This window comes from Rhinopithecus bieti, unplaced genomic scaffold (assembly GCF_001698545.2).
Source record: "Rhinopithecus bieti isolate Rb0 unplaced genomic scaffold, ASM169854v2 scaffold_39870, whole genome shotgun sequence".
Taxonomy (NCBI): Eukaryota; Metazoa; Chordata; class Mammalia; order Primates; family Cercopithecidae; genus Rhinopithecus; species Rhinopithecus bieti.
Genome location: NW_016817144.1, coordinates 2,517,215 through 2,542,742, shown reverse-complemented (window position 1 = coordinate 2,542,742; position 25,528 = coordinate 2,517,215). Strand labels below are relative to the sequence as shown.

Below are 25,528 nucleotides of genomic sequence, written 5' to 3'. Positions count from 1 at the left end.
CCACTATGCCCAGCTAATTTTTTTATTTTTTATTTTTTGCAGTCCCAGTATGTTGTCCAGATTGGTCTCAAACTCCTGGGCTCAAGTAATCCTCCTGCCTCAGCCTCCCAGTGTTGGGATTACAGGCATGCGCCACTGCACCTGGCCTGAATCACTAAATCTTTTCTTTTTTCTTTTTTTTTTTGAGACGGAGTCTTGCTCTGTTGCCCAGGCTGGAGAGCAGTAGCATGATCTCGGCTCACTGCAACTTCTACTTCCCGGGTTCAAGCGATTCTCCTGCCTCAGTCTCCCGAGTAGCTGGGACTACAGTTGCATGCCACCATGCCCAGCTAATTTTTGTATTTTTAGTAGAGATGGGGTTTCGACATGTTGGCCAGGCTGATCTCAAACTCCTGACCTCAGGTGATCCGCCTGCCTTGGCCTCCCAAAGTGCTGGGATTACAGTCGTGAGCCACTGCGTCGGGCCTCGCTGAATCTTAAAATCTGCTAAGTAGTGGCCACCTGGATAGGCTACACCAAAGGGAAAAACTGGCCTCATTCCAACCAGGGTCAATCACTCTGGGGGGGCTGGGAGAACTGGGAGAAATCCGTCTCATTAGAGAATTATGACTGTGCCCAAATTTGTGACTGGCCAGTTTGGCAATACTAGGCACAGGCTCTGTATTCATCTGCCTGCAGGATGAATCTTGGATGAAAAATTAAATGAGGCACGTTATTCTTATAAAGCAAAGGAAGGAAACGAGGAGTCTGAACATGAGCAGTGTATTAGTCTGTTCTCATGCTGCTATAAAGACATACCCAAGACTGGATAATTTATAAAGGGAAGAGGACTCACAGTTCCACATGGCTGGGGAGGCCTCACAATCATAGTGGAAGGCAAAGGAGGAGGAAAGTCACGTCTTACACGGTGGCAGGCAAGAGAGCATGTGCAGGGGAACTGCCCTTTATAAAACCATCAGATCTCATAAGATTTATTCACTATCATGAGAACCAAACAGAAAACCCTGCCCCCATGATTCAATTACCTCCCACCGGGTCCCTCCCGTGATTATGGGAGCTATAAATTCAAGATGAGATTTGGGTAGGGACCCAGCCAAACCACATCAAGCAGGCTGGAAAACGTTCCCTGAGTTGGTGAATGAGAAAGGGAACTGGTTACGGCCTGGGCAGACGAGGTAAAGTACACCATGCCATGCGGAGTGTGCAGCTCCCACAGTGGTATGTGGAAGGCACGGTGCCCTCTGTTGAGGAATGTGGCCCAGTCTGTCACCCAACTTCTCCTAGATAGTGTGGGTCACTTCTTAGCCAGCTCTGTCCTCAGAGTGGTACTGAACCGCTGATGAAGGGTATCTGCCAAAGGAGCAGCCACATGGGTCACTTGCTAAGCTGATCTGAGGAAAGGAATCTTCCAGACACATTCTTGGAAAGTTCTTGATTCAGCAAAGGTCATTTTCTCTGACTACCCAACAGCTCTACTCTTTCCACCCGTCTTGGGTTATTAGAATGAAAAGGTCTACGTGTTTTGTCTTTATAAAAGTTGGAAGAAGCGTATGTAACAATTCTTGGTTCCAGATTCACTAAATAGAGACAAATAATCCTCCACAACCTAACTGGTTGCCAAGCTGGTAACAAGTTAAATTATTCTTCTTTCTTTCTTTCTTTTTTTTTTTTTTTTGAGACAGAGTCTCACTCTGTCACCCAGGCTGGAGTGCAGTGGTGAGATCTTGGCTCACTGCAACCTCTGCCTCCCGGGTTCAAGCGATTCTCCTGCCTCAGCCTCCCAAGTAGCTGGGACTATAGGTGCCCACCATCATGCCCAGCTAATTGTTGTATTTTTAGTAGAGATGGGGTTTCACCATGTGGGCCGGCCTGGTCTTGAACTCCTGACCTCAGGTGATCCGCCTGCCTCGGCCTCCCAAAGTGCTGGTATTACAGGCGTGAGCCACTGCGCCCAGCCTGAAATGTTCCTTTTCGAAGGCTTTTCTTCATGGGCTGAACTAGTTGAATATTCTAAAAATATGAGCTTAGTGATGTTGGACAGAAAATATTACCTTCATATCAGCATTTTTCATTGAGCCAAGGGCCTTGGAACTGTGTTCAAAATTAGAGTCATCTCTAGAAAATAGTTAGTGTGGATTTACTGTGCATGGATGATCTAGAAATCCATTGAGTGGTAACTGCAGGAAGAGAAAAATTCCCTTGCCTCCTTCATTGATTTTCTGCACAATTCTTTGATGCTACTGAATAGGTTTTAAAACTTTCTCTTGTCTGTTGACATCAAGCCACCAAGTTCATTTTGGAAGTGATGAAACACTGCTTTGGTGGTGCTAAAAATGTCTACATGTTCTTATGTGTTTAGAAGAGAACTGATTCTAGGCTGAGCACAGTGACTGGTGCCTGTAATCCCAGCACTTCAGGAGGCTGAGGCAGGTGGATCACTTGAGGCCAGGAGTTGGAGACCAGCCTGGCCAAAATGGTGAAACCCTGTCTCTACTAAAAAATAGAAAATTAGCTGGGTGTGGTGCTGCGTGACTGTAGTCCCAGCTACTCAGAAGGCTGACGGAGGAGAATCGTTTGAACCTGGGAGGCCGAGATTGCAGTGAGCTGAGATCATGCCACGCACTCCAGCCTGGATGACAAAGCGGGACAGTCTCGAAACAAAACAAAACACAACAGAACAAAACAAAAATTAGCTGGGCATGGTGGCGCATGCATGTAGTCCCAGCTACTCGGGAGGCTGAGACAAGAGAATTGTTCGAACACATGAGGCAGAGGTTGCAGTGAGCCGAGATTGTGCCACTGCACTCCAGCCTGGGCAACAGAGCGAGACTTTGTCAAAAAAAAAAAAAAAAAAAAAGGAAGAGAATTGGTTCTTTTGCTCAAACTACTGCTTGATTCTGAAACATATGGATTCATCTCATCTGATTAGGTTCATTGTATCCTATCAAAATGTTTCCTCCTCCATAAATGAGTATCACATTCTCTTATAACTGAGGAATTGGCACTTTACATGCTTCAAATACTTTCTGTGTCCTTCAAAATTGTGCTCACCATCAAATGAAACCTCTTACTTTTGACTAAATGAGTTATTTCCAAAACTATGGTCTTTCTTGATCATTTTATTGATTTGAGAATCTGCACATCACATTTACTTTCCTTAAATATAGTGAAGCATGAAAACATTTTAATACTTGAATTTAAAAAAAAATGAAGTGTTGCCAAAAAGATCTGTTTTTTTTCCTGAGGCTCAGGATGAATCATTAGCAACCTTGACTCTGACTGGTAAGACTGATATAGGCGATAGTAAATGCAAGTTTTGGTGGTTAGTAGGGATCTTAACTCTGGTTAAGAAAAGACCTTAAAGAAGGGACACATAGGGCCAGGTGCAGTGGCTCCCACCTGTAATCCCAGCACTTTGGGAGGCCCAAGTTAGGGGATCACCTGAGGTTGGGAGTTTGAGACCAGCCTGGCCAACACAGTGAAACCCCATCTCTACTAAGAATACAAAAATTGCTGGGTGTGGTAGTGCATGCGTGTGATCCCAGCTACTTGGGAAGCTGAGGCATGAGAATCACTAGAATCTGGGAGGGGAAGATTGCACCACTGCACTCCAGCCTGGACGGCAGAGTTATAGCAGCGCAATTCGCAATTGCAAAAATATGGAACCAGCCCAAATGCCCGTCAATTAACGAGTGGATAAAGAAACTGTGGCCTATGTATACTATGTAATACTACTCAGTCATAAAAAGGAATGAATTAATGGCATTCACAGGAATCTGGATGGAACTGGAGACTATTATTCTAAGTGAAGTAATTCAGGAATGGAAAAACAAATGTCATATGTTCTCACTCATAAGTGGGAGCTAAGCTATGAGGATGCAAAGGTATAAGAATGACAAAACAGACCTTGGGGACTTGAGGTAAAGGGTGGGAGTGGGATGAGGGATAAAAGACTACAAATTGGGGCTGGGTGCAGTGGTTCACACCTGTAATCCCAGCACTTTGGGAGGCCGAGGTGGGTGGATCACGAGGTCAGGAGTTTAAGACCAGCCTGGCCAACATGATGAAACCCCGTCTCTACTAAAAATACAAAAATTAGCCAGGTGTGGTGGCAGGCACCTGTAATCCCAGCTACTGTAATCCCAGCTACTTGGGAGGCTGAGGCAGAGAACTGCTTGAACCCGGGAGGTGGAGGTTGCAGTGAGCCAAGATAGCGCCACTGCATTCCAGCCTGGGTGACTGACAGAACAAGACTCTGTCTCAAAAAAAAAAAAAGACTACCAATTGGATTCAGTGTATACTGCTCTGGTGATGGGTGCACCAAATTCTCACAAAGAACTTCATGTAATTAAATACTACCTGTTTCCCCCAAAACCTATGGAAATTAAAAAAAAAAAAAAAGACTCTGTCTCAAAAAAGAAAAAAGAAGGGACAGATAGCAAGACTAGCTGTTGAGTAAGAAGGGTGAAGGGTTGTTTACAGTCAAATATCAGCTGCAGGTAACATTTCTCTTTCAAGTGGCCTAAGCGGGCAGGGCATGGTGGCTCAGCCTGTAATCCCACCCAGCACTTTGGGAGAGTGAAGGAGGTGGACCACTTGAGGTCAGGAGTTTGAGACTGGCCTGACCAACATGGTGAAACCCTGTCTCTACTAAAAGTACAAAAACTAGTTGGGCATGGTGGTATGTACCTGTAATCCCAGCTACTCGGGAGGCTGAGGCAGGAGAATCGCTAGAATCCGGGAGGTGGAGGTTGCAGTGAGCCGAGATCGTGCCACTGCACTCCAGCCTGGATGACAGAGTGAGACTCTACTTCAAAAAAAAAAAAAAAAAAGATGGTCTAAGTGATTTCTACATTGTGGTTTGTACATATTAAACACATCACTAGTTTGATAAGGCTGTAGTCATTATCTCTTGTGTATTTATCTGGACGGGGAAGCTAAGCATACAGAATTTAAGTGGCTAGCCTAAAGGCCAACTTACCAAACTGTGAGAAATGGAATCTGGCTATCAATACAAGCTCTTTCCTTAAGTATTATGAACTATATACTTCCACTATACAGAATTTGATAACATGCCTGAAGATGCAGTAGAATTATACCTTCTTTTCTCCATGGTCAGAAGGCAATAAAGTAAAATTCAACTATCCTTAGGGGTGTAATCACTTTATTAATACAGATAAAACCATTATGACCAAGTAGGAATTATAGCATAAGCTCAGCACATAAAATGGAATTATTTAAACTATATTACAGTGAAGCTAGTCAGGAATAAGACTCCACTTATTTTTGGCCTGAACACTTCTTTCAGATGAAGAGAAATGTTACTCCCAGTTTTACATATATTTCTGGGAGTGAAACTCAGGGCTTGTCCACAATACTACAGTTTTCCTATGTTGGGATCCTCTCTACTTGAAGAGCCTGGGGGAAAAGCACACCCTCCTTAGCAATGAGTGGTAAGTAGTCTAAAGTCAAGCTCACCATCATCCCCAGCATTTCTTAGCTTGATTTCAGCCAATGCCACCTGGCAGAAGAGTGGTACCACTTTTACGATATCAGCCACCGAAAAATCCCAAGTCCATGCTACCAACCTGTCTCTCACTGTTCGATCTCTGCAATCGACTAGCTAACTGACATGCCTTTAAAGTTGCAACTGGGTCCCGACTTCTCTTTTTGCACCCAGGAGAGGCACATTCTATTACTAAAAGAGAAATCCAGGGCTGGATTCATGGTGGCACAGCCCCCAGTTTTTGGCACATCTACTCAAACCATAGTCAATTCTACAGACATTTCCAGTGGGGAACGCTACCCCCAGCACCGTCTCAAAGCTATGACTGAATTCACCCAACATCTCAAGGGCATCACGGCTAGTTGACTTTCCTTTGCCACTTCTTTGAAGGACAGTCAGCAGATCCAAAGCATTTACTGAATTTACTTCTATAGCTTCCCCCTGGAGACTGTAAAGTACCCAAATGCTGGAGTGCAGTGGCGCGATCTCGGCTCTTTGCAACCTCCGCCTCCCGGGTTCAAGCAATTCTCCTGCCTCAGCCTCCCAAGTCACTGGGATTACAGATGTCCATCACCACGCCCAACTAATTTTTTGTATTTTTAGTACAGACGGGGTTTCACCATGTTAGCAAGGGTGGTCTCGATCTCCTGACCTCGTGATCCGCCCACCTCAGCCTCCCAAAGTGCTGAGATTACAGGAGTGAGCCACTGCGCCCGGCCCCTCAATTTTCGTTGGTAGGAAAAAGTCATTTTCCCCCTTCCTGCCTCTAAATAAGCTCACAACCTAAACTATTTGACAGAATTGTAATGTCTTGCCTTGCTTTGTAAGTCCCTATTAATAACTTTTAGTGTTGGCATGAAGGAATTTTAGTGCCAAACTATGAAAAATATAGGCAAAGGAAGATATTTATGACTTCTAGACATTGTAGTAAGCATTTACAAAATTTACTAAAGAATTTAGGATATTACAACGTTTTTATGTAGTAAGAAAGTCTTACCAGTATTTCCAGAATTTTAACAAGTTTAATTTCCCTTTTAAAGAGTTGTATCATCTTCTGGTGCTCAATATTAAAGCCCCTTACATGGCTGTTTTTTGTTTTTTGGTTTTTTGAGATGGAGTTTTGCTCTTGTTGCCCAGGCTGGAGTGCAGTGGCGTGATCGCAGCTCACTGCAACCTCCACCTCCCGAGTCCAAGTGATTCTCCTGTCTCAGCTTTCTGAGTAGCTGGGATTACAGGTGCCTGCCACCACGCCAGGCTAAGTTTTGGTATTTTTTTTTAGTAGAGACAGCGTTTTACCATGTTGGCCAGGCTGTTCTCGAACTCCTGACCTCAGGTGATCCACCCGCCTTACCCTCCCAAAGTGTTGGGATTACAGGCGTGAGCCACCGGACCCGGCCTACATGGCTGTTTTTAATGCAATCTCCTTTACCCCCAAAATGTTTCCATAGTTGGGATGTGTGTCTCTGCCCAAAACAAACCTCATGTTAAAATGTAATCCTCAATTTTAAGGTTGAAGGTGGGTGGGGCCTGGTGGTGGGAATTGATTGGGTCACGGGGACATAATTTCTTTTTTTGTTTTTCCTTTTTTTTTTGAGACGGAGTCTCGCTCTGTTGCCCAGGCTGGAGTGCAGTGGCATGATCTCGGCTCACTGCAAGCTCTGCCTCCCGGGTTCATGCCATTCTCCTGCCTCAGCCTCCTGAGTAGCTGGTTCTACAGGCACTCGCCACCACATGCAGCTAACTATTTTTTTTTTTTTTTGTATTTTTAGTAGATATGGGGTTTCACCATGTTAGCCAGTATGGTCTCGATCTCCTGACCTCGTGATCCGCCCGCCTTGGCCTCCCAAAGTGCTGGGATTACAGGCCTGAGCCACTGTGCCCCACCCCCTTTCTTTATAAATTACCCAGTCTCAGGTTTATTTTTTTATAGCAATGTAAGAATGGCCTAATACAATGTTTTCACAATCATTTGCCTGGGTTAACTATTGTTTGCTTGTTTTTTGAGGGGAGTGCTGGACATTATTAATAGGAGTAGTTTTGTGAATAAGTATACTAACTTGAGGTGAAGTTCTACCTAAATATCACCTTAAGTCAAAGTTGGCATTTCGTTGTTGTTAGTAAGGATAAAAATGCCTGAAAATCAATGATAATTCCGGAATTTAATATTAGTAAGGATCAGAAGCAAAAACATTTGGCTGAGTGCAGAGGAACTTCTCTTTCAGAGGATCCATTTTATCAGGATTTATCCTGAGGGAGGGCTAGCTGGCAAAGTGGCTAACTTCATTTAGCAACTCTACAAAATTTACAAATTGGTGCAGACTGTAGGATGAGAGAAGAGCTGAACTTTCAAGAACGTTTCCCTGAACTTTCACAAATAATCGAGGATACCAGTTCACATGGCCAGGTCTGTATGAGCTCCAGTGATTTTGTGGGTTTAGTGTCTAGTGGAGCCACCCCCAACTGCAAACCATTATGTAGCATCAAAGGAAAGAACTTCCTCCAAACCCTGAGGAACTCTCAGAATGCCTGGTCCACTCGCCACTAAGCTCAGGTCTCTAGATGTCTAGCAGCCACCACACTCTTTAGTTTGGACCCTCAAGGAATTAGATGTGTCTTCTCTAACCCACTGCCCATTCTGACTTCTTTCTCAAGGGCAAATTCAAAGGACTTTATCCTCTTTGAAGCACCCTTTGTCTAACCCTGCTGGCCACCCCTCTCTTATCCACTACTTCTCTTTCAAAAACTCATGTGGTGCCTCATGCCTATAATCCCAGCACTTTGGGAGGCTGAGATGGGTGGATCACAAGGTCAGGAGTTGGAGACCAGCCTGACTAACATGGTGAAATCCCGTGTCTACTAAAAGTACAAAAATTAGCCAGGCGTGGTGGCATGCATCTGTAATCCCAGCTACTTAGGAGGCTGAGGCAGGAGAATCGCTTGAACCCAGGAGGTGGAGGTTGCAGTGAGCCGAGATCACGCCACTGCACTCCAGCCTGGGTGACAGAGCGAGAGTCTGTCTCAAAAAACAAACAAAAACCAAAAAACTCCTTTCCTCAGCTTCCAGAAAGAATAGTGCACTCTCCCCTGGTCCTCTCCTATTCCTCTTCCTCTCCTTTTCTGTTTCCCCCAAGACCTTCCCCTTCTTGGTGAAACCATTGGCTCTCCCAGCATCAACTGTAACCCAGATGTTCCTGGCTTGACAAATCTCTGGGCCCTGACCCAGGTTTCCAGTTGCCTGATGAAGCTCATTATGTCTAAACCCAAACTCATCCTTCTTCCCTGACTGAAACCTGTGCCACACATCTTTTGAGGCTAGAAGCCTTGGCCCCAAGTCTTCTGAAGCTGGAAGCCTTGGCCCCACATCTGTTTCTTTTTTGCAGTCATGTCATTTATTCAGGTGTCATGGTGGCTACTGAATCTTTGCCCCACTTTCCATTCACAGAGAAATGCCTCTCTCACTGAGGACTTGGACCAATTTATGGGAATACTACACACATTGCCTCCATTTTTCTTTGCCTGCAGCCTCTTGTCTCTTCTAAGCCAGGGGTCCCCAACCCCTGGGCTGAGGACCTGTACTGGTGTGTGGCCTGTTAGGAACGAGACCTCACAACAGGAGATGAGCCGCCTTGGAGCAAGCATTACCACCCGAGCTCCACCCCGTCGGATCAGGGCAGCATTCGATTCTCATAGGAGTGTGAACCCTATTGTGAACTGTGCATGCAAGAGATCTAAGTCACATGCTCTTTATGAGAGTCTAACTAATGCCTCATGATCCGAAGTGGAACTGTTTTATCTTGAAACCATCCCCACTGCGTCCTATCCCCTACCCCTACCCTGTCCGTGGAAAAACTGTCTTCCATAAAACTGGTCCCTGGTGCCAAAAAGGTTGGGGACTGCTGCTGTAATCCATCCCATCATCTCCACCAGGTGCAGTGGCTCATGCCTGTAATCCCAGCACTTTGGGAGGCTGGGGTGGGCAGACCACTTGAGGTCAGGAGTTCAAGACCAGCCTGGTCAACATGGTGAAACCCCGTCTTTACTAAAAAATACAAAAATTAGCCATGCATGGTGGCAGGTGCCTGTAATCTCAGCTACTAGGCTGAGGAAGGGAGAATTGTTTGAGCCTGGGAGGTGGAGGTTGCAGTGAGGCGAGATCGTGCCACTGCACTCTAGTCTGGGCAACAGAGTAAGACTCCATCTAAAAAAAAAAAGGAAAAAAAAAAATACATTCCATTTCATGCTGTTGCTGGACAAATGCTCATACGGCAATTTCTGATGATGTTCAAATGACTCTAATTGCTGTTCAAATGACTCTAATTGCTTCCTCTTGCTTATAAAATAACCTCCAAACTTTTCCTGCATGGAGACAATACATTGTAGTGAAAAGAGCAAAAATGAGTGAATCAGAGACACAAGGGTTCCAATTTCTGCTTTTGCCAGATGTTACATATGTGGCCTTGGACAAGTTTCCAAACTTCTCTTTGCTTCAGCTTCCCTAAATATAAATAAGACTTATAAACTTACTGAGAATTGTCATAAAATTAAAATAGCCTTCATTTATTGAAAGTTTATTGCATGTTAGAATTTTTAAAATGCAACACCTCATTTAATCTTCATAACCATGTTCTACTATTCCTCTATTTTCTTTTTCTTTCTTTTTTCTTTTCTTTTCTTTTCTTTTTCTTTTTTTTTTTTTGAGACAGAATCTCTCTCTGTCGCCCAGCCTGGAGTGAAGTGGTGCGATCTCGGCTCACTGCAACCTCTGCCTCCTGGGTTCAAGTAATTCTCATGCCTCAGCCTCCTGAGGAGCTGACACTACAGGCATGCACCACCACATTTGGCTAATTTTTGTATTTTTAGTAGCGATGGGGTTTCGCCATGTTGGCCAGTCTGGTCTTGAACTCCTGGCCTCAAGTGATCTGCCCACCTTGGCCTCCCAAAGTGCTGGGATTACAGGTGTTGAGTCACCGCACCTGGCCTTATTCCTCTATTTTCTAGGATCAGGAAACTCGGACTCAGAGAAGCTAAGCACCCAGCCGAATTCCAGATCCTTAACTGACCTGTGCTGAGGCCTCTCCTAGTACTGCAGGTAGTCAGTATGTATAGTTCCCTTTGTCTTCCATAATCTGACTCTGACACACCTTCAAAAGCTTATCTCATGCTACTTTTCTCCCAGCAGTTGTAATCTCCCTGGTTTGAACTACCTCACTGGCTGTGGCTCTACCTACAAGGCCCTTCCCGCATTTTCACCTCCTGAAATCCTACTGCTATCCTAAACTCTAGCCAAGTGTCACCTCTTCCTAGAAGACCTGACTGCAAACATTCCTGCCTCCCTGGAAATCTCATAATGCTTGCCATTTCTCATATGCAAAGATCAGGTTTTCTCTTGTATTATCATTTTTTCCCTTTTGTGCACATGTTTTATTTTCCTTCCTGAATCACAAACTCTTTCTGGGCAAGGAGCATGATGCCAAGGTCTTATTCAACCTTGTTTGCCTTTTAGTTCCAGGCTCAGTCCCTGGGACAGATGAAGCACTTGCAAAGGTCTGTAGAATATTTAATTTTTGTGCAAATTTAATCCAGCTTTGAAGAGTTGAGCTCAATCTACAGTTTGCATGAAGTGAATGTGTTCCTCATGTGTTAGAGGTGATATCACAGGGAGAACAGTAATTACAATGTGAGATGGAGATGGGGCCAATTAATCTTTTTCCTTTGCCAATAAAAAGGCAGAGAGAGTGAACATTACATGGTTTTAGGCAAAGTACCTGACAGCGGGGACCAGTGGTAGGAGGTCTACTTAGGTTTGCTATCTTAATTAGCCTATTTAAAAAAGATTTCTGGCACTATAAAGATGTGTGGATTTGCCTTTGAAGGTATACAGATTTACCATCACTCTCGCGTGCGCACACACACACCCTCCCACACACACCCCACAATCCAAATAACATAGTATAAAGGGTTTTAAAAGAAAACTCTTAATCCACCCCATTTATATTTCAGCAGCTTCCAAATTCACATGCCCGAATGCAATAAATAAAAATACTGGAGAAGAAAATCAGATAACACAAGTGGGAACTCAGTCAGAGAAAGATTCCCGAACATTGCAGGAAATATCACTCTAGGCAGAAAACTGCTACCAGATCCTTAACTCTGAGAAAGAACAGGTGGAGACGTGATGAGTCAACGCCGCTGAGGCTTCACGCAGCAACCACCACGGCCCGGCTTGGGTAAATATTTTTATTACAAACACAGTGATGTATAATGGGCCAAACAATCCATCCTGAAAAAGATTGCACACAGGATTGTGACACTGCAGTAGCTGGGAAAGTGGGCCAGAACCCGAGCTTACATGTTCCTAACCTGACGAGCAGCATCAGGGCTGATGTCAGGTTAGTGACAGCTGCCATCACCTCACAGGAAGCAAAACTGGGAAATGCAAAATTCGGCTTTGAGAAATCTCAGTCGATGGCAAGACATTTCTTTAAAAAGTGCAAGATTTGCAGGACCCTCCACCATCCTCTTAGGCAAATATTTCTTCTTAAGGAAACAGTGTCTTTTCTATTTTCCTTTCTCCCTCAAACTCTCACAGGGTCTGCCTCTTGGACTGAGCTGAATTCCAGTCAAACCAATGTTTTACATGTCTCCCCTTCCTTCCTTCCTTCCTTCCTTCCTTCCTTCCTTCCTTTCCTCCCTCCCTTCCTTCCTCTCTCTCTCTTTCTCCTTCCTTCCTTCCTTTTTCTTTCTCTTTCTCTTTCTCTCTCTCCTCCCCCCTCTTTCTTTACTTCCTTTCTCTCTCTTTTTTTTTTTTTGATGGAGTCTCACCCTCTCACCCAGACTGGAGTGCAGTGGCACAATCTCGGCTCACTGCAACCTCAGCCTCCCAGGTTCAAGAGATTCTCCTGCCTCAGTTTCCAAAGTAGATGGGATTATAGGTATGCACCACCATGCCCAGCTAATTTTTTTTTTTTTTTTTTTTTTAAGTAGAGACAGGGTTTCATGATATGTTGGCCAGACTGGTTCCAAACTCCTGACTTCAGGTGATCTATCCGCCTCGGCCTTCCAAAGTGCTAGGATTACAGGTGCAAGCCACCTCGCCCAGCCTATTTAGATATTTTCAAACCACCTGTGGATCACAGGGTTGGACTAATCGTCTGGTGACTGCGGCATTCAGTAAGATGTGGAGAGTTAAGAGAGCAGAGGGGCCACCCAGCCCCTGCACCTGGCTTCCTTTACACAGTTACCTTCTCCCCCCCACCCCCAGGCTCAGACTGAGAAGAATAAGATCCAGGAGATGGGCTAAGAGGCCAGGAGAGAGAGAACTGGGCTGTGGTGGTGAGAAAGTGAGAAAACTAACGGGAAATCAGAAGGCCGATTCATTTGTTTATCTAGATGATTATGCTCTACTTAGTTGAATAGTTTTGAAGTGCTCTGTGGTTCAGGAAATTTCCTCTCACAGGCTTATCAGGTCCACAGCCTTCCATGTGCCTGATAGTTCCACGAAAGAAGGCTCCTGAGCACAGGGTACGGGTTTTGAGGGACATTTTACTAATACACTTGCTAATATAATTAAGACAAGTAATGCATACCAAACCTCAAGCAGAGAAGAGGTGAAAAAAATTCAACTAAGGTTGCTTCCATCTTTTAAAAGAACAGAATAAAAAGACGTGGCGCTCTTAAATATCTCTAACTCAGGGTTTCCCAGGAAGTGTTTCTAAATCCGCAGCTGGACTTGTGGTTCTAGAAATGCAACATAGATTGACAGAATTTTTGAACAGGAAGGAACTTTTAAGCAATATCTTAGGTTTGGGCTTCTCTGATCAATATTTCACAGAACTCTACAATAAAATACGTGAGTCACAGAAGAAGCTGAAAGATAATTCCATGGATCACATCATTTTAGGAAATTGCAGATTAAAGGAAGGTAGGCCGGGCACGGTGGCTCACGCCTGTAATCCCAGCACTTCGAGAGGCTGAGGTGGGTGGATCACCTGAGGTCAGGAGTTCAAGACCTGCCTGACCAACATGGTGAAATCCCATCTCTACTTAAAATACAAAATCAGCCAGGCGTGGTGGGCATGCCTGTAATCCCAGCTACTCGGGAGGCTGAGGCAGGAGAATCACTTGAACCAGGAGGCGGAGGTTGCAGTGAGCTCAGATGGCACCATTGCACTCCAGCCTGGGCAACAAGAGCAAAACTCCATCTCAAAAAAAAAAAAAAAAGAAAAAAGAAAGGTAAATTGGTTTCTTTAGCAAAGGGTGTGGCAGCTTACAGATGGCAATAGATTCTTCACCTTTGCTGGGTCTACGTACTCTGCCCTTGTCTCTGGGCGGGTTCGGTCTTTGACAGTTGAAGCGATCCTGCCAGTTTCTGGGTGCTGGCCTTACGGGGTTGGTGGCTTCCATGTCTGGTCTCTGGCTGGGCTGGCTCTGGAGGGTTCCTCAAAGCTGCCACTCCCCAGCAAACAGGCAGCATCAGTTGCCTACTATGTGAATGGGTCTTGTGGGCTTGAGCCCTTGCCTCCCATGACTGCCACCCCAGGCAACATCTGACTGCACCTGCATGAAACCCAAGTGAGAACAGCCTAGCTGAGCCCGATGAACCCTCAGCACTGAGAGAGATGATAGGAAGTTATTGTTTAAGCCATTAAGTTTTGGGGTGGTTCATGTTGCTGTCTAGCACACAGTTGGCAATCAGCAACTATTTATTCAATGAATGAATGACTGAGTGAGTGGTGTAAATGCGAATCTTTGCCACATTTCCTAAATATGACACCTGAATACTTCAAGACAAATCTTACAGAACAGGGTTTACAGAATGCTAGTCTGAGAAACAATAAATGAGAAGATTGAAATGGTAGAGTCTGGGAAATATTGGTCCAGTTATGTCCTTCTGTTATCGATTAGAAAAGTGAGCCAGACAGGTCAAGAGAATTACCCAAGAAAATAAAACTAATTGTTAGACTCCACCTATGAACGAATTTCCTTTCCTAGCTAAAGTAAAGAGTATGGATACAATGGTGTCCCTCCCATAGCCACATTTTAACTAATTAAATAGATCAGGCTTCTAACTTGGTAGCCCTTTCTTTCTGTTCCATGATAAACTCTTTGTGTCCAACTAGCTATTTTCCATGCGACCTCTTTTACGTAGCAGACTTCCAAAGATGATAGAAGAATATGAATTAGGCTAGGCACAGTGGCTCACACCTGTAATCCCAGAACTTTGGGAGGCCAAGGTGGGCAAACCACTTGAGGCCATGTGTTCGACACCAGCCTGGCCAACATAGTAAAACCCCATCTCTACTAAAAATAAAAAAAATTAGCCGGGCATGGTGGCGCACACCTGTAATCCCAGCTACTTGGGAGGCTGAGGCAGGAGAATTGCTTGAACCAACAAGACGGAGGTTGCAGTGAGCTGAGATCGTGCCACTGTGCTCCAGCGTGGGCGACAGAGCAACAGTGCAAGACTCTCTCAAAAAAAAAAAGAAAAGAAAAGAAAAGAATATGTATTAGTCTAAAGTCTAGATTAAGCATTCTCAAAATAGCAGAATCCATAACAGCATCTTGGGTCTTTGGTTTTAAAACATTTGCCTGGGCTTGGCGTGGTGGCTCATGCCTGTAATCCCAGCACTTTGAGAGGCCGAGGCAGGTGGATCACCAGAGTTCAGGAGTTCGAGACCAGCCTGACCAGCATGGAGAAACCCTGTCTCTACTAAAAATACAAAATTAGCTGAGTGTGGTGGCGCATGCCTGTAGTCCCGGCTACTTGGGAGGCTGAGGCAGGAGAATCGCTTGAACCTGGAGGCAGAGGTTGTGGTGAGCCAAGATCATGCCATTGTACTCCAGCCTGGGCAACAAGAGTGAAACTCCGTTTTGAAAAAAAAAAAAAATTGCCTGATGGAAATCCTTGTTTAAAACTGAAATGCCTGGAAGAAGAGATTTTCAGCAGAACTAGATAGTGGTGAGGAATCCAGATTTTCAAATTCCTTCAGTCTTATGTTACAAATTTCATTTCTCTTCCTCCAAATGAGAAGTAAATAATATGATCTGATTTTAAAACAATATAGTGAAGAATGTTAACACTAACCAGGTCAAAATCTAGGGTATTCCATTTTACTTTTCTTTTTCTTTCTTTTTTTAGACAGAGTCTTGCTCTGTCGCCCAGGTTGGAGTGTAGTGGTGTGATCTCGGCTCACTGCAACCTCTGTCTCCCAGGTTCAAGTGATTCTCCTGCCTCAGCCTCCCGAGTAGCTGGGATTATAGGTGCATGCCACCACGCCCACCTAGTTTTTGTATTTTTAGTAGAGACAGGATTTTACCATGTTGGCCAGGATGGTCTCGATCTCCTGACCACATGATCCACCCACCTCGGCCTCCCAAAGTGCTGGGATTACAAGTGTGAGCCACGGCACTTGGCCTCCATTTTTACTTTTCAAATACTATTACAGCCTATACCACCACTTCCTAATCAAGTCTCCAAAGCCAAGAACCACTTCAATATCAGTTGAAAAAAAGTTTTACCTAATTATCTTCATTCCCTACTTTGAACTGACCAACCATGTATCTTTTTCTGGTTTTATCAAAGGGGCTGCCAGGACAAAAGCACATCTAATTTTAAGTAGGTTTTAGTTAGCAGACTTAAAATTGATCATGCATTTTAGTTTCAGTAACTTGCAATTTCTATACCCTTTGATAATTCACTTTAAAGAGCAAGCCATCTTTAATGACAAGGCTTAAAAGAGATGACCTTTCTGAACAAAATATGAAAGCTCAGAAGAGATAGTTCTTTTAAGGAAACTATGAATTAAAATGACCTTGTGTTCTGAAACTTTTCTCCCACCATTTTTGATGTTTTACCTTTCCTTTTTACTCTTAGAAAGAAAGCTAAAACACCACTGCCTTCTATGGATGGTGATGCACTTCAATAAGAGAGCTGTTAATTGTTAATTCCAACTCACAGTTCCTTCTGTCTGCACTGTCTCTACAGATGCCTTTAATGAGGTTGCTCACCACTACAAGCATATACCCGTTTCTGAAGAAATCTCTGTTGATATGTGACATTACAAGATAATGTTTGAATCTGAGCTATTTCCCTTGAATCACAGTCAATTCTTTTGTACGGTCTTAGAAGCAAGTCCGTCATTCTCTGTTCCCTCTTAGTCTTCCTGTTTTCTTCATTATGCCCCTGATGGCTGCCCTCTGTGAAGTTCATTGTTGAGTGGGGAGGCTGCAAAATCAGAGCTCAGACCCCTGAAAGGGTGCACTGCTTGGTGATGCAGAAATGGTGGACTTGAACAAAATTGTGACATACGTGGATGACTGAATAGCTAACTTTGCTGTTCGCCCTTCTCTTCCCTGACCCCGTAAGTGGATGACAACAAACACCAAGAACCCAGGGTTGCAGAGTGTTTCTTCTGCTTGGCTTGTTCCAAACCCTTTACCAACCACTACCTGTTGACAATTACTTGCTGGAATAGAAAAAGCACAGGTGGATGACTCCGGTACAGCAGCCAATAATGATAACTTGAGATGTAACGAAATTAGGTACTTGTGATGAACAATTGATCTTCCAGCAGATAAAAGAACGGATGGAATCTTAGATGATTTTATAATAAGGCACAGTGTTTATAATTTATTTCCTGAGCACTAGTTTTTTTCTCCCAGTAGCCATTTCTATATTCACCACTCAACTCAGTAAGGAATTTCAAACATGCCAAATGCAATTTTTCTTTCTCTTCCTTTATCAGAGAATGTTCACAAAGACATTAGTGTCAACTATCCATTCCTATCACATCCAGTCAAAGTGACCTAAAGTTTCATTCCCTTTACTCCCAGACATACATGACATGGTTCAGAAAGGAAACAGGATCTGGGTAATGTCAAAGGTTCACCAGTGTTTGTAATTTCATAACCCTTGAAATAAGGAAAAGAAAGAATGGCAGGTAACCTTCCAAAACACCTAGTGATATTTACTCATGGAAAATAAATAGTCTTGAGTGGGAGTTCCAAAGCCAGCATTCAACACAATTCACAAAGTATTTTCACCTCAAGCAGCTAATAACCTTACTAATGAAATCTGGTGAGCTTCAACTTGTTTTCCATGGTCTGTACAGAAAGAAGTACTTAACAGGAATCCTGCAGGAATCTTTCCCTTCAGACTAAATCATAGTCTGAGTACCAATAATCCTCATTTGTTTTAATAGCGTCTGCAATTATTTTGCTTTTTCCTAAATATTCTTGAAACCAGTACTATAATTTATTGTATATGCAGGAAAAACCTCATCTTCCAAAGGTCACAGACTTATATTCCTGGAGGAGGTGTCAGGGTATCTGAACATTACCAGTAGCCCCACAGAGATGAGTTAGTGCAAGAATCCCAGGCCTCCTACTGATGGCCACAGCCCAGTCCTGTTTATGCCAATTCTCACCCTGGCTTTGGAAGTGGCTGTAAAACCTGTTACTTCCTTATCATCTTCGTGGCTCAGTTACAGTACAAAAAGGGGTAATTAATCCTTGGGCTGCAAACAACAGACTTGGGTGTGGGAAAGAGAAAAGAATTTTGAAAAAGTGTAAATAAACATTGTGCCCCGTCCTTTTACAGTAAACCAGAGTATTACAGCCCCGCCCATGGGCCAGATTTTTAGAGAGCTCAAAATGCCCATGGCACACACCACAATGCAGTCGAAAGAATCTGGAGCATCCATTCACTCATTCACCGCAATTCAAAATTTCCTTGGCAGATGGGTTGACCAATCATCGCAGAACAGCTCTTGGGCATTTGGGTGGGGAGAGGGACCCAGACTTCACCATCCACTCATGGAAGTAACACCATGTGGTGCCCACATGCAAACTGGACCAAGTAAAGCATATTCTGTGGCTACTTGCCAATGTGTCGTGTCCTCATAACCTCACCTCACATTTTTTAGGCTTTGTTAAGGATCATCGATTGATATAATGAAAGCAACCACCATAAAAAGGCAGATCAAGAAAGTAACAATAAAACCACAGCAGCTATCTAAAATTGTCACACCATATTCTGCCTCTAGGGTTCCAGGACGTGACTGGAGACCAATGAGACAAATACTTGGACTGATATCAGATGATCCAGCAATTTTATCCTAAACACCAATTCATGCACTAATTATGGATTTGATTGTTGACATGATATAAGGTATATTTTCCCGAAGTATTTGAGATTGCTAGCATTTGCTGGGGAAAAATACCATATATATGTCACATTTATTTTAGCAAATGAGGTTCAATAAAAAGTAGAAATAAAACTGATAAGTACAAAATAATATTTTAATAATATATGAACATGAACATGAAAAGTGTAAACAGGTCAGAATTTTTGATATGATACTATAAATGTGATTTTGATCGTACGCAACTAGTAAAATTCTATGCAAAAGGATTAACAAGGCGTATCATAAGAAATCATTTCTTTGCCCAATATAAGCAGTTCTCAGCACATACTCAAATGCACACAAACATGAAAATCAAAAATAATGGAATGTTAAAAAAATAACTTAGGCAGACACAAATAAAACCACCCCACTAGCGTATGAATGATGCATGTTTTTATGATCTTAATTACATTTAAGGATTTTTAAAATGCCACTGATCTTACAGTTTACAATATCCAAATCTTCAAACCTGCTGGAGGAAGTCCACAGCGCAGCCTGGAAATTGTATCCATTGCATTCTCTTGTGCAGTTACCTGTAAACCAAAAATCACAGTCACGACTTTCTCTAGGTTTAACAGGTATGTCAATCAAAAAATAAGCTCCAATTCTGGAGAAGTTGATAGGGGTTGAAAAGGATATTTAATATCAAAATTTCATCATTTATGCTTATCTATAAGGGATCAAATCTTACTGACACCAAGCAAACAGAATCTTTTGAAAAATGTGTGATCCACAAGATCTTTCCTTTTAATTCAAAGCCAAATAAGTAGTTCAGTCTTTCACTGCACAAACAGGAAGGGTGTTTGATGGAATTACAGGAGGTAAACATAATCTGTGTTAGTGATGTCACTGGGAACCTTTGACTACAAAAGGTCTCATGCATCCGCAAAAAGAGCACTGAGGGTACTCAAGTCACTGTGAGTGCTGGATCACTGAGCTGTTGATCTATTCTGGTCTGGAGAACAACGCCAAACCCTTAGGGGAAAGGACTTTGAAGATGTGAGCTATCCTAGCAAGCATTGCAACATCTCTCTATCTTAAAGGAAGATTATGTCTCCTTCACTCCATCACTGGGCCTCAAGACGTCTTGTCCTCTTGTCCAGGTAAGGCCTGGACTTGCCCTGCCCCTGCAGATCCTCTCATCTTTCTTTTTTCGAGACAGAGTCTTGCTCTGTTGCCCAGGCTGGAATGCCGTGGTGTGATCTCAGCTCACTGCAACCTCTGCCTCCCAGGTTCAAGCAATTATCCTGCCTCAGCCTCCTGAGTAGCTGGGATTATAGGTGTGTGCCACCACACCTAGCTAATTTTTGTATTTTTAGTAGAGACAGGGTTTCACCATGTTGGCCAGGCTGGTCTTGAACTCCTGAGCTCAGGTGATCCTCCTGCCTTGGCCTCCCAAATTGCTGGGATTACAGGAGTGAGCCACCGTGCCCAGCAGATTCTCTCATCTTGTTCTGACAGTACAGACGAAGCACTGGGATGAGAAGGGGGGTGACTTCTTAAAGACATGCTACTTACTAAAAACAAGTCTTTTTCAAAACTTGTATTATGTCCAAGCATTTTAATAAAGACAAAGGCCAAACGAGGAGGCTCACAGGTGCCACAACACAAACTAATCAGGAGACACCTGCTTATGGGCTGTACCTTCTGCCTTGGTATGTAGTCAGTTCTTCTTGAAGGATGGAGGCTCTCTTTTGCAGAAAATTAACCTAGAAAAGACACCTTGTGTGAGAAGAGGTGGACGTGGCTTACATGTCAATATTGTGCAAATAGTATGGTACGATTTTATTTAAATTCAGACAATTCCCCAGATAAAACTCAGAGGATTTGTTGAATGTCAATGTTGTGTTTTTTACATTTGGTCACATCCCATCCTTATTGAAAATCCATCAGATACGACAGAATAAAGTTCAAACTCCTCATTGCAGCGCCGTTTTGATCTGGCCCGCCCCCATCACTGTGGCTTTACCTGTCCTCACGCCCTGTCCACCACTGCTGTTTCTACACCATGTCTTTCTCACTCCGTCGCTCTTTGGCCCAGGCCATTTTCTCTCTTTGGAACACTTGTCTTTCTGTCTCCTATTCATCCTCCACCATTTGGTTTAAACATCATCTCTCCTGTGGAATTGTTCAACTCCTCCCCAACTGCTCCCCGCCTCCTAGCCCCAGGCAAAGCCAGTGGTCCCCTGCTCTGTGTTCCTCCCTTCTATTACTGATACTTCTCACACTGCTTTGTGGGTATTTGTTTTCATATGTCTTCCCTAAACCTGAGAGCTTCTCTTGGGCAAGAATGACTTTTCTGTCTCTCTACCCCAGTTTCTTTTACAGGGCTGGGCATGTGGCTGGTTTCACTAGCTGTTGAATGAATGGAGGAGTGAGTGAGTGTAAAGAAAATTACTGCTTTCTGGAAATGTTAGTCCATCCTAGGGATTCCCTGAGGTTGGAGAGACAGAACTTCATAGTGGAAAGAGCCTGAGCTTTGTCTGGAGTTAGGCCAACTTGGGTTCAATTCCTGGCTTGCCATTTGTGGCTCTAGGAAAATTACTTAAGCTCTTGATGCCTAATCTGTGAAATGGGGTTAATGACAGCTACTTCCCAGGGTTATGAGGATGACATGAAACAACTAGAGAAACTACCTAGTGCAGAGCTCACAGCAGGCACAATTGCCAGACCACCATTCTTAGGCGGCTGGAGGAAACTGCGTTGTTTAGCATATTGTCTTCAATCAGATCTTTACAAAGCATTTGATTATTGTGAAGCATACATTTCTATACTATTAAAGATGCCTGTATCAGGCGTGGATTCAAAAGTACCTTACACAACCCAATATAAATGGTTTGGGGCTAACTTATACCATGGCTTAATGTAATCAAGAGTCAGTGGTATTTGATCGTTTCAGAATTGTTTATTCTTGTGTCTTTGGTCTGAACTGAAACCATGGCAACGGTTGATCCCGAAACATAGTTATGCAAGAGAATACAGCTGGCAGAACAGAAAATGTGCTTGAAAGAGAAGAAAACACAGTCTTTCTAAATGGGTGCATCTCAAAGTGGTCCTCCTGGTTTTGCTGATTTGTATGGCACCCTCGTCTTCATTTTATCCAATTGCTCAAGTGACCCATAGGACAATTGATAATTTTGACAGATGCAGGAATTACACTGATTCAACTTCCCTCCCCCAACCATGCTCTGTAATCGGAATTCCAACAATTCTCAAAAAACACAGGCACCTGTGCTTTCAAACTAAATTTGCTCACTGTATGGCCTGTGACTCCTCCGTGCAGCTGCCAACTCTGAGGCCCTATCGCAGCTGGCAGCACTCTCTTTCTGGGTCAGCCTGCAGTTTTAGGAGGCTGAAGTGGCTTTTATTACAGTGAAATGATATGAATGATAATAGAAGTCCTGCAGGTAGTTTTCAGATTTCTTTTTTTTTTTTTTTTTCCTTTTCCTAAAAAAACCCCTCTGAAGGCATCAGGTCCTACCTAGCTGACACTATCTGTAGCTCACCTACAAACTTAATGGGTAAACCACACCTGGAGTGGAGCTTTTCATGTAAATAAAGATTACTTAACCCTTTGTATGTTCCCATTCTCCTCCAGTACTTATTTTTATATGCAGGCGTGAGCAAATTTCATAGCCCATAGAAGCAATCGGAAATGGTAGCATATGGATTGAGATTATGAACATTTCATTATCAGATTAGAGACTTTTTACTAGGGGAATATAAAAGGAGCAGCTAAAATGTGTTCCACATTTTATCTTACATATTATAAATAGATAACGTGGATATCATCAAACCATATCATTTATTTTATTCATAAATATATTTATTAAGCACCTGTTATGTGCCAGGCACAGTACTTGATACAGGGAGTAAAGAAATACTTTCTTTCCTTCATGGAATTTTTCAAGGAAAAAGTATGTCTGAAACTTCAAAGTGGGCTGGGCACGGTGGCTCATGCTTGTAATCCCAACACTTTGGGAGGCTGAGGTGGGCGAATCGCTTGAGGTCAGGAGTTCGAGACCAGCCTGGCCAAGATAGCGAAATCCCGTCTCCACTACAAATACAAAAATTAGCTGGGCGTGGTGGCATGCGCCTGTAATCCCAGCTACTTGAGAGGATGAGGCTGGAGACTCGCTTAAACTCGGGAGGCAGAGGCTGCAGTGAGCCAAGATGGCACCACTGAACTCCAGCCTGGGTGACAGTGAAATTCCATCTCAAAAAAATGAAAAAAAATAAAATAAAATTCGAAGTGTATTGGAAATGTGAATACACAAACTCTTTCTCATGATACCAACAATATGTAAAACAGTCAAACAATACAGAAGTATGTAGCAAAAATATGTTAGAAGTTTTCTTACATCATGAACCGCATCAAGAATCACACATTTCTTTTTTTTCTTTTCTCTCTTTTTTTTTCTTTTTTTTAGATGGAGTCTTGCTCTGTCACCCAGGCTGGAGTGCAGTGGTGCGATCTCAGCTCACTGCAACCTCTGCCTCCCAGGTTCAAGTGATTCTCCTGCCTCAGCTTCCTGAGTAGCTGGGATTACAGGCATGCACTACCACGCCTAGCTAATTTTTGTATTTTTAGGAGAGACGGGGTATCACCCTGTTGGCCAGGCTGGTCTCAAACTCCTGATCTCAGGTGATCCACCTGCCTCGGCCTCCCAAAGTGCTGGGATTACAGGCGTGAGCCACTGCACCCAACCATATTTCTTTTTCTTTTCTTTTTTTTTTTTTGAGATGGAGTCTCGCTCTGCCGCCCAGGCTGGAGTGCAGTGGCCGGATCTCAGCTCACTGCAAGCTCCGCCTCCTGGGTTTACGCCATTCTCCTGCCTCAGCCTCCCGAGTAGCTGGGACTACAGGCGCCCGCCACGTCGCCCGGCTAGTTTTTTTGTTTTTGTATTTTTTAGTAGAGACGGGGTTTCACCGTGTTAGCCAGGATGGTCTTGATCTCCTGACCTCGTGATCCACCTGTCTCGGCTTCCCAAAGTGCTGGGATTACAGGCTTGAGCCACTGTGCCCGGCCCATATTTCTTTTCTTTTTTGAGACAGAGTCTTGTTCTGTCACCCAGGCTGGAGTGCAGTGGTGCGATCTCGGCTCACTGCAACCTCTGCCTCCCGGGTTCAAGTGATTCTCCTGCCTCAGCCTCCCAAGTAGCTGGGAATATAGGCACGGGCCACCATGCCCAGCTAATTTTTGTATTTTTAGTAAAGATGGGATTTTGCCACGTTGGCTAGGCTGGTCTCAAACTCCTGACCTCAGAAGGTCTGCCTGCCTCAGCCTCCCAAAGCGCTAGGATTATAGGCATGAACCACCACGCCCAGCCAAGAACCATACATTTCAACAACAACTATTTAACCTAATTGTTTGAATACCTTGTCATTATTTTGCCTTGAACATAGAATGTATCTTGTTATCTCTAACGACCATGTAAAATACACCAGAATAAAAGTGCTTCTAACATAACTGTGCTTTCAATTTCTTTGCACTTCTACACAGTGAGGAATCAGCCATATGCTAAGTGATGGCATTTCGGACCTGAAACCAAGAATAAAAGAATGAGGCTATATTGAAAGGTAGACTGTAAATGAATTGATGTTACAACTGACTGAACTTTTCAATTTTAAGGGTGCTTCAAAGAAATTCTTATTGAGACAATGAGTTATTAAACAAGAAAAAAATTTAAAAAAATGAAAACAATTTATCCTGAGTAGCAAGTTTTACAATGACATCACATTGATTTCTGGCATCAATTTGGAATCAGATTTATTTGCAAGTTTCTTTTCAGAGTATGCATATCACCTAATCCTTGGAAAATGGCTTGATTCTAGTAATTACCTGTGATTTTAGGGAGGAAATGGTGTCTTCAAGTTCTTGTCTTAGGGATGCTGGCATCAACCCTTTCAATTTTGTTTCATATTCTTGTCGTATGTAAGTTATCTAAATTGGAAAAAAATTAAGAGTTATCTTTTTACCACATAAATGATTGTTTTGAATTTAAGAAGTCCCAGAATAGTATCTGTTCATCACAATGAAAGGTTTGTTACATACGGTCAGAAACCAGACAATAAAGATGAAATAAGAAGAAGAGTTAAAAACTCAAAAGGCTACCCAGCCTGACCCCATGACTCTGAGAGAGACAGTCCCTGTAACAATGCTTTCTTTAAAATCCTTGTGAACACAATTTTCAGCATCTGATAAGTAAAATAATTGTTTTCTCCTCTTCACTCATGAGGTTCCCCACTCTGCCAGCCCTGCAGCCTCTCCTTGATCAGGATGTGAACTCCAACCATACTAAGCTGTGATCTGAGGACAACTCATAGCATGTCTCTGCTTTGATTAAAATACTCCTTGAGGGTGTGGTGGCTCACGCCTGTAGTCCCAGCACTTTGGGAGACTGAGGTGGGCAGATCACTTGAGCCCAGGAGTTTGAGACCAGCCTGGGCATCTCTAAAAAATATATAAAAATTAGCTGGGCATGGTGGTGCACATCTGTAGTCTCAGCTACCTGGGAGGCTGAGGTGGGAGGATCCTTTGAGCCCAGGAGGTCAAACCTGCAGTGAGCCAAGATCGGGCCACTGCACTCCAGTCTGGGTGACAGAGTGAGACTTTGTCCCCCAAAACCCCCCAAAAAATCCCTACTCCCCCAAACTGACAGGTAGTTGGGGCACTAAGTGTGATTCATATGATCATGAAGACATGAATGAAGGAGAATCTGCATAGCGGTGTCTCCAACCCCCTTTGACACAAGTAGACAGGTAGAATGCACTGGGCATAGGAAGGTTCCTGGTTCCCTTCTGCCTCCTGAATACTGTCGGGCCTGTGTTTAACTAA

General features: G+C 43.5%; 2 protein-coding genes across 2 annotated transcripts in view; both read right to left on the bottom strand.

Annotated features, from left to right (window-relative positions):
* AXIN2 (axin 2) overlaps window positions 1–19,217 on the bottom strand; it is a 113,238-nt gene extending 94,021 nt beyond the window's left edge. Inside the window, exon 1 of the mRNA XM_017855847.1 lies at window positions 19,134–19,217. The gene's annotated coding sequence lies outside the window, so the exon portion shown is untranslated. The remainder of the gene's footprint in view (window positions 1–19,133) is intronic.
* Window positions 18,792–25,528, bottom strand: part of CEP112 (centrosomal protein 112) — a 567,381-nt gene continuing 560,644 nt past the window's right edge. The window contains exons 26-28 of the mRNA XM_017855828.1: window positions 24,533–24,634; window positions 20,335–20,399; window positions 18,792–19,223 (exon numbers count right to left, since the gene is read on the bottom strand). Coding sequence (XP_017711317.1) covers window positions 19,220–19,223; window positions 20,335–20,399; window positions 24,533–24,634 — 171 coding nt within the window. The 3' untranslated portion in view covers window positions 18,792–19,219. The remainder of the gene's footprint in view (window positions 19,224–20,334; window positions 20,400–24,532; window positions 24,635–25,528) is intronic.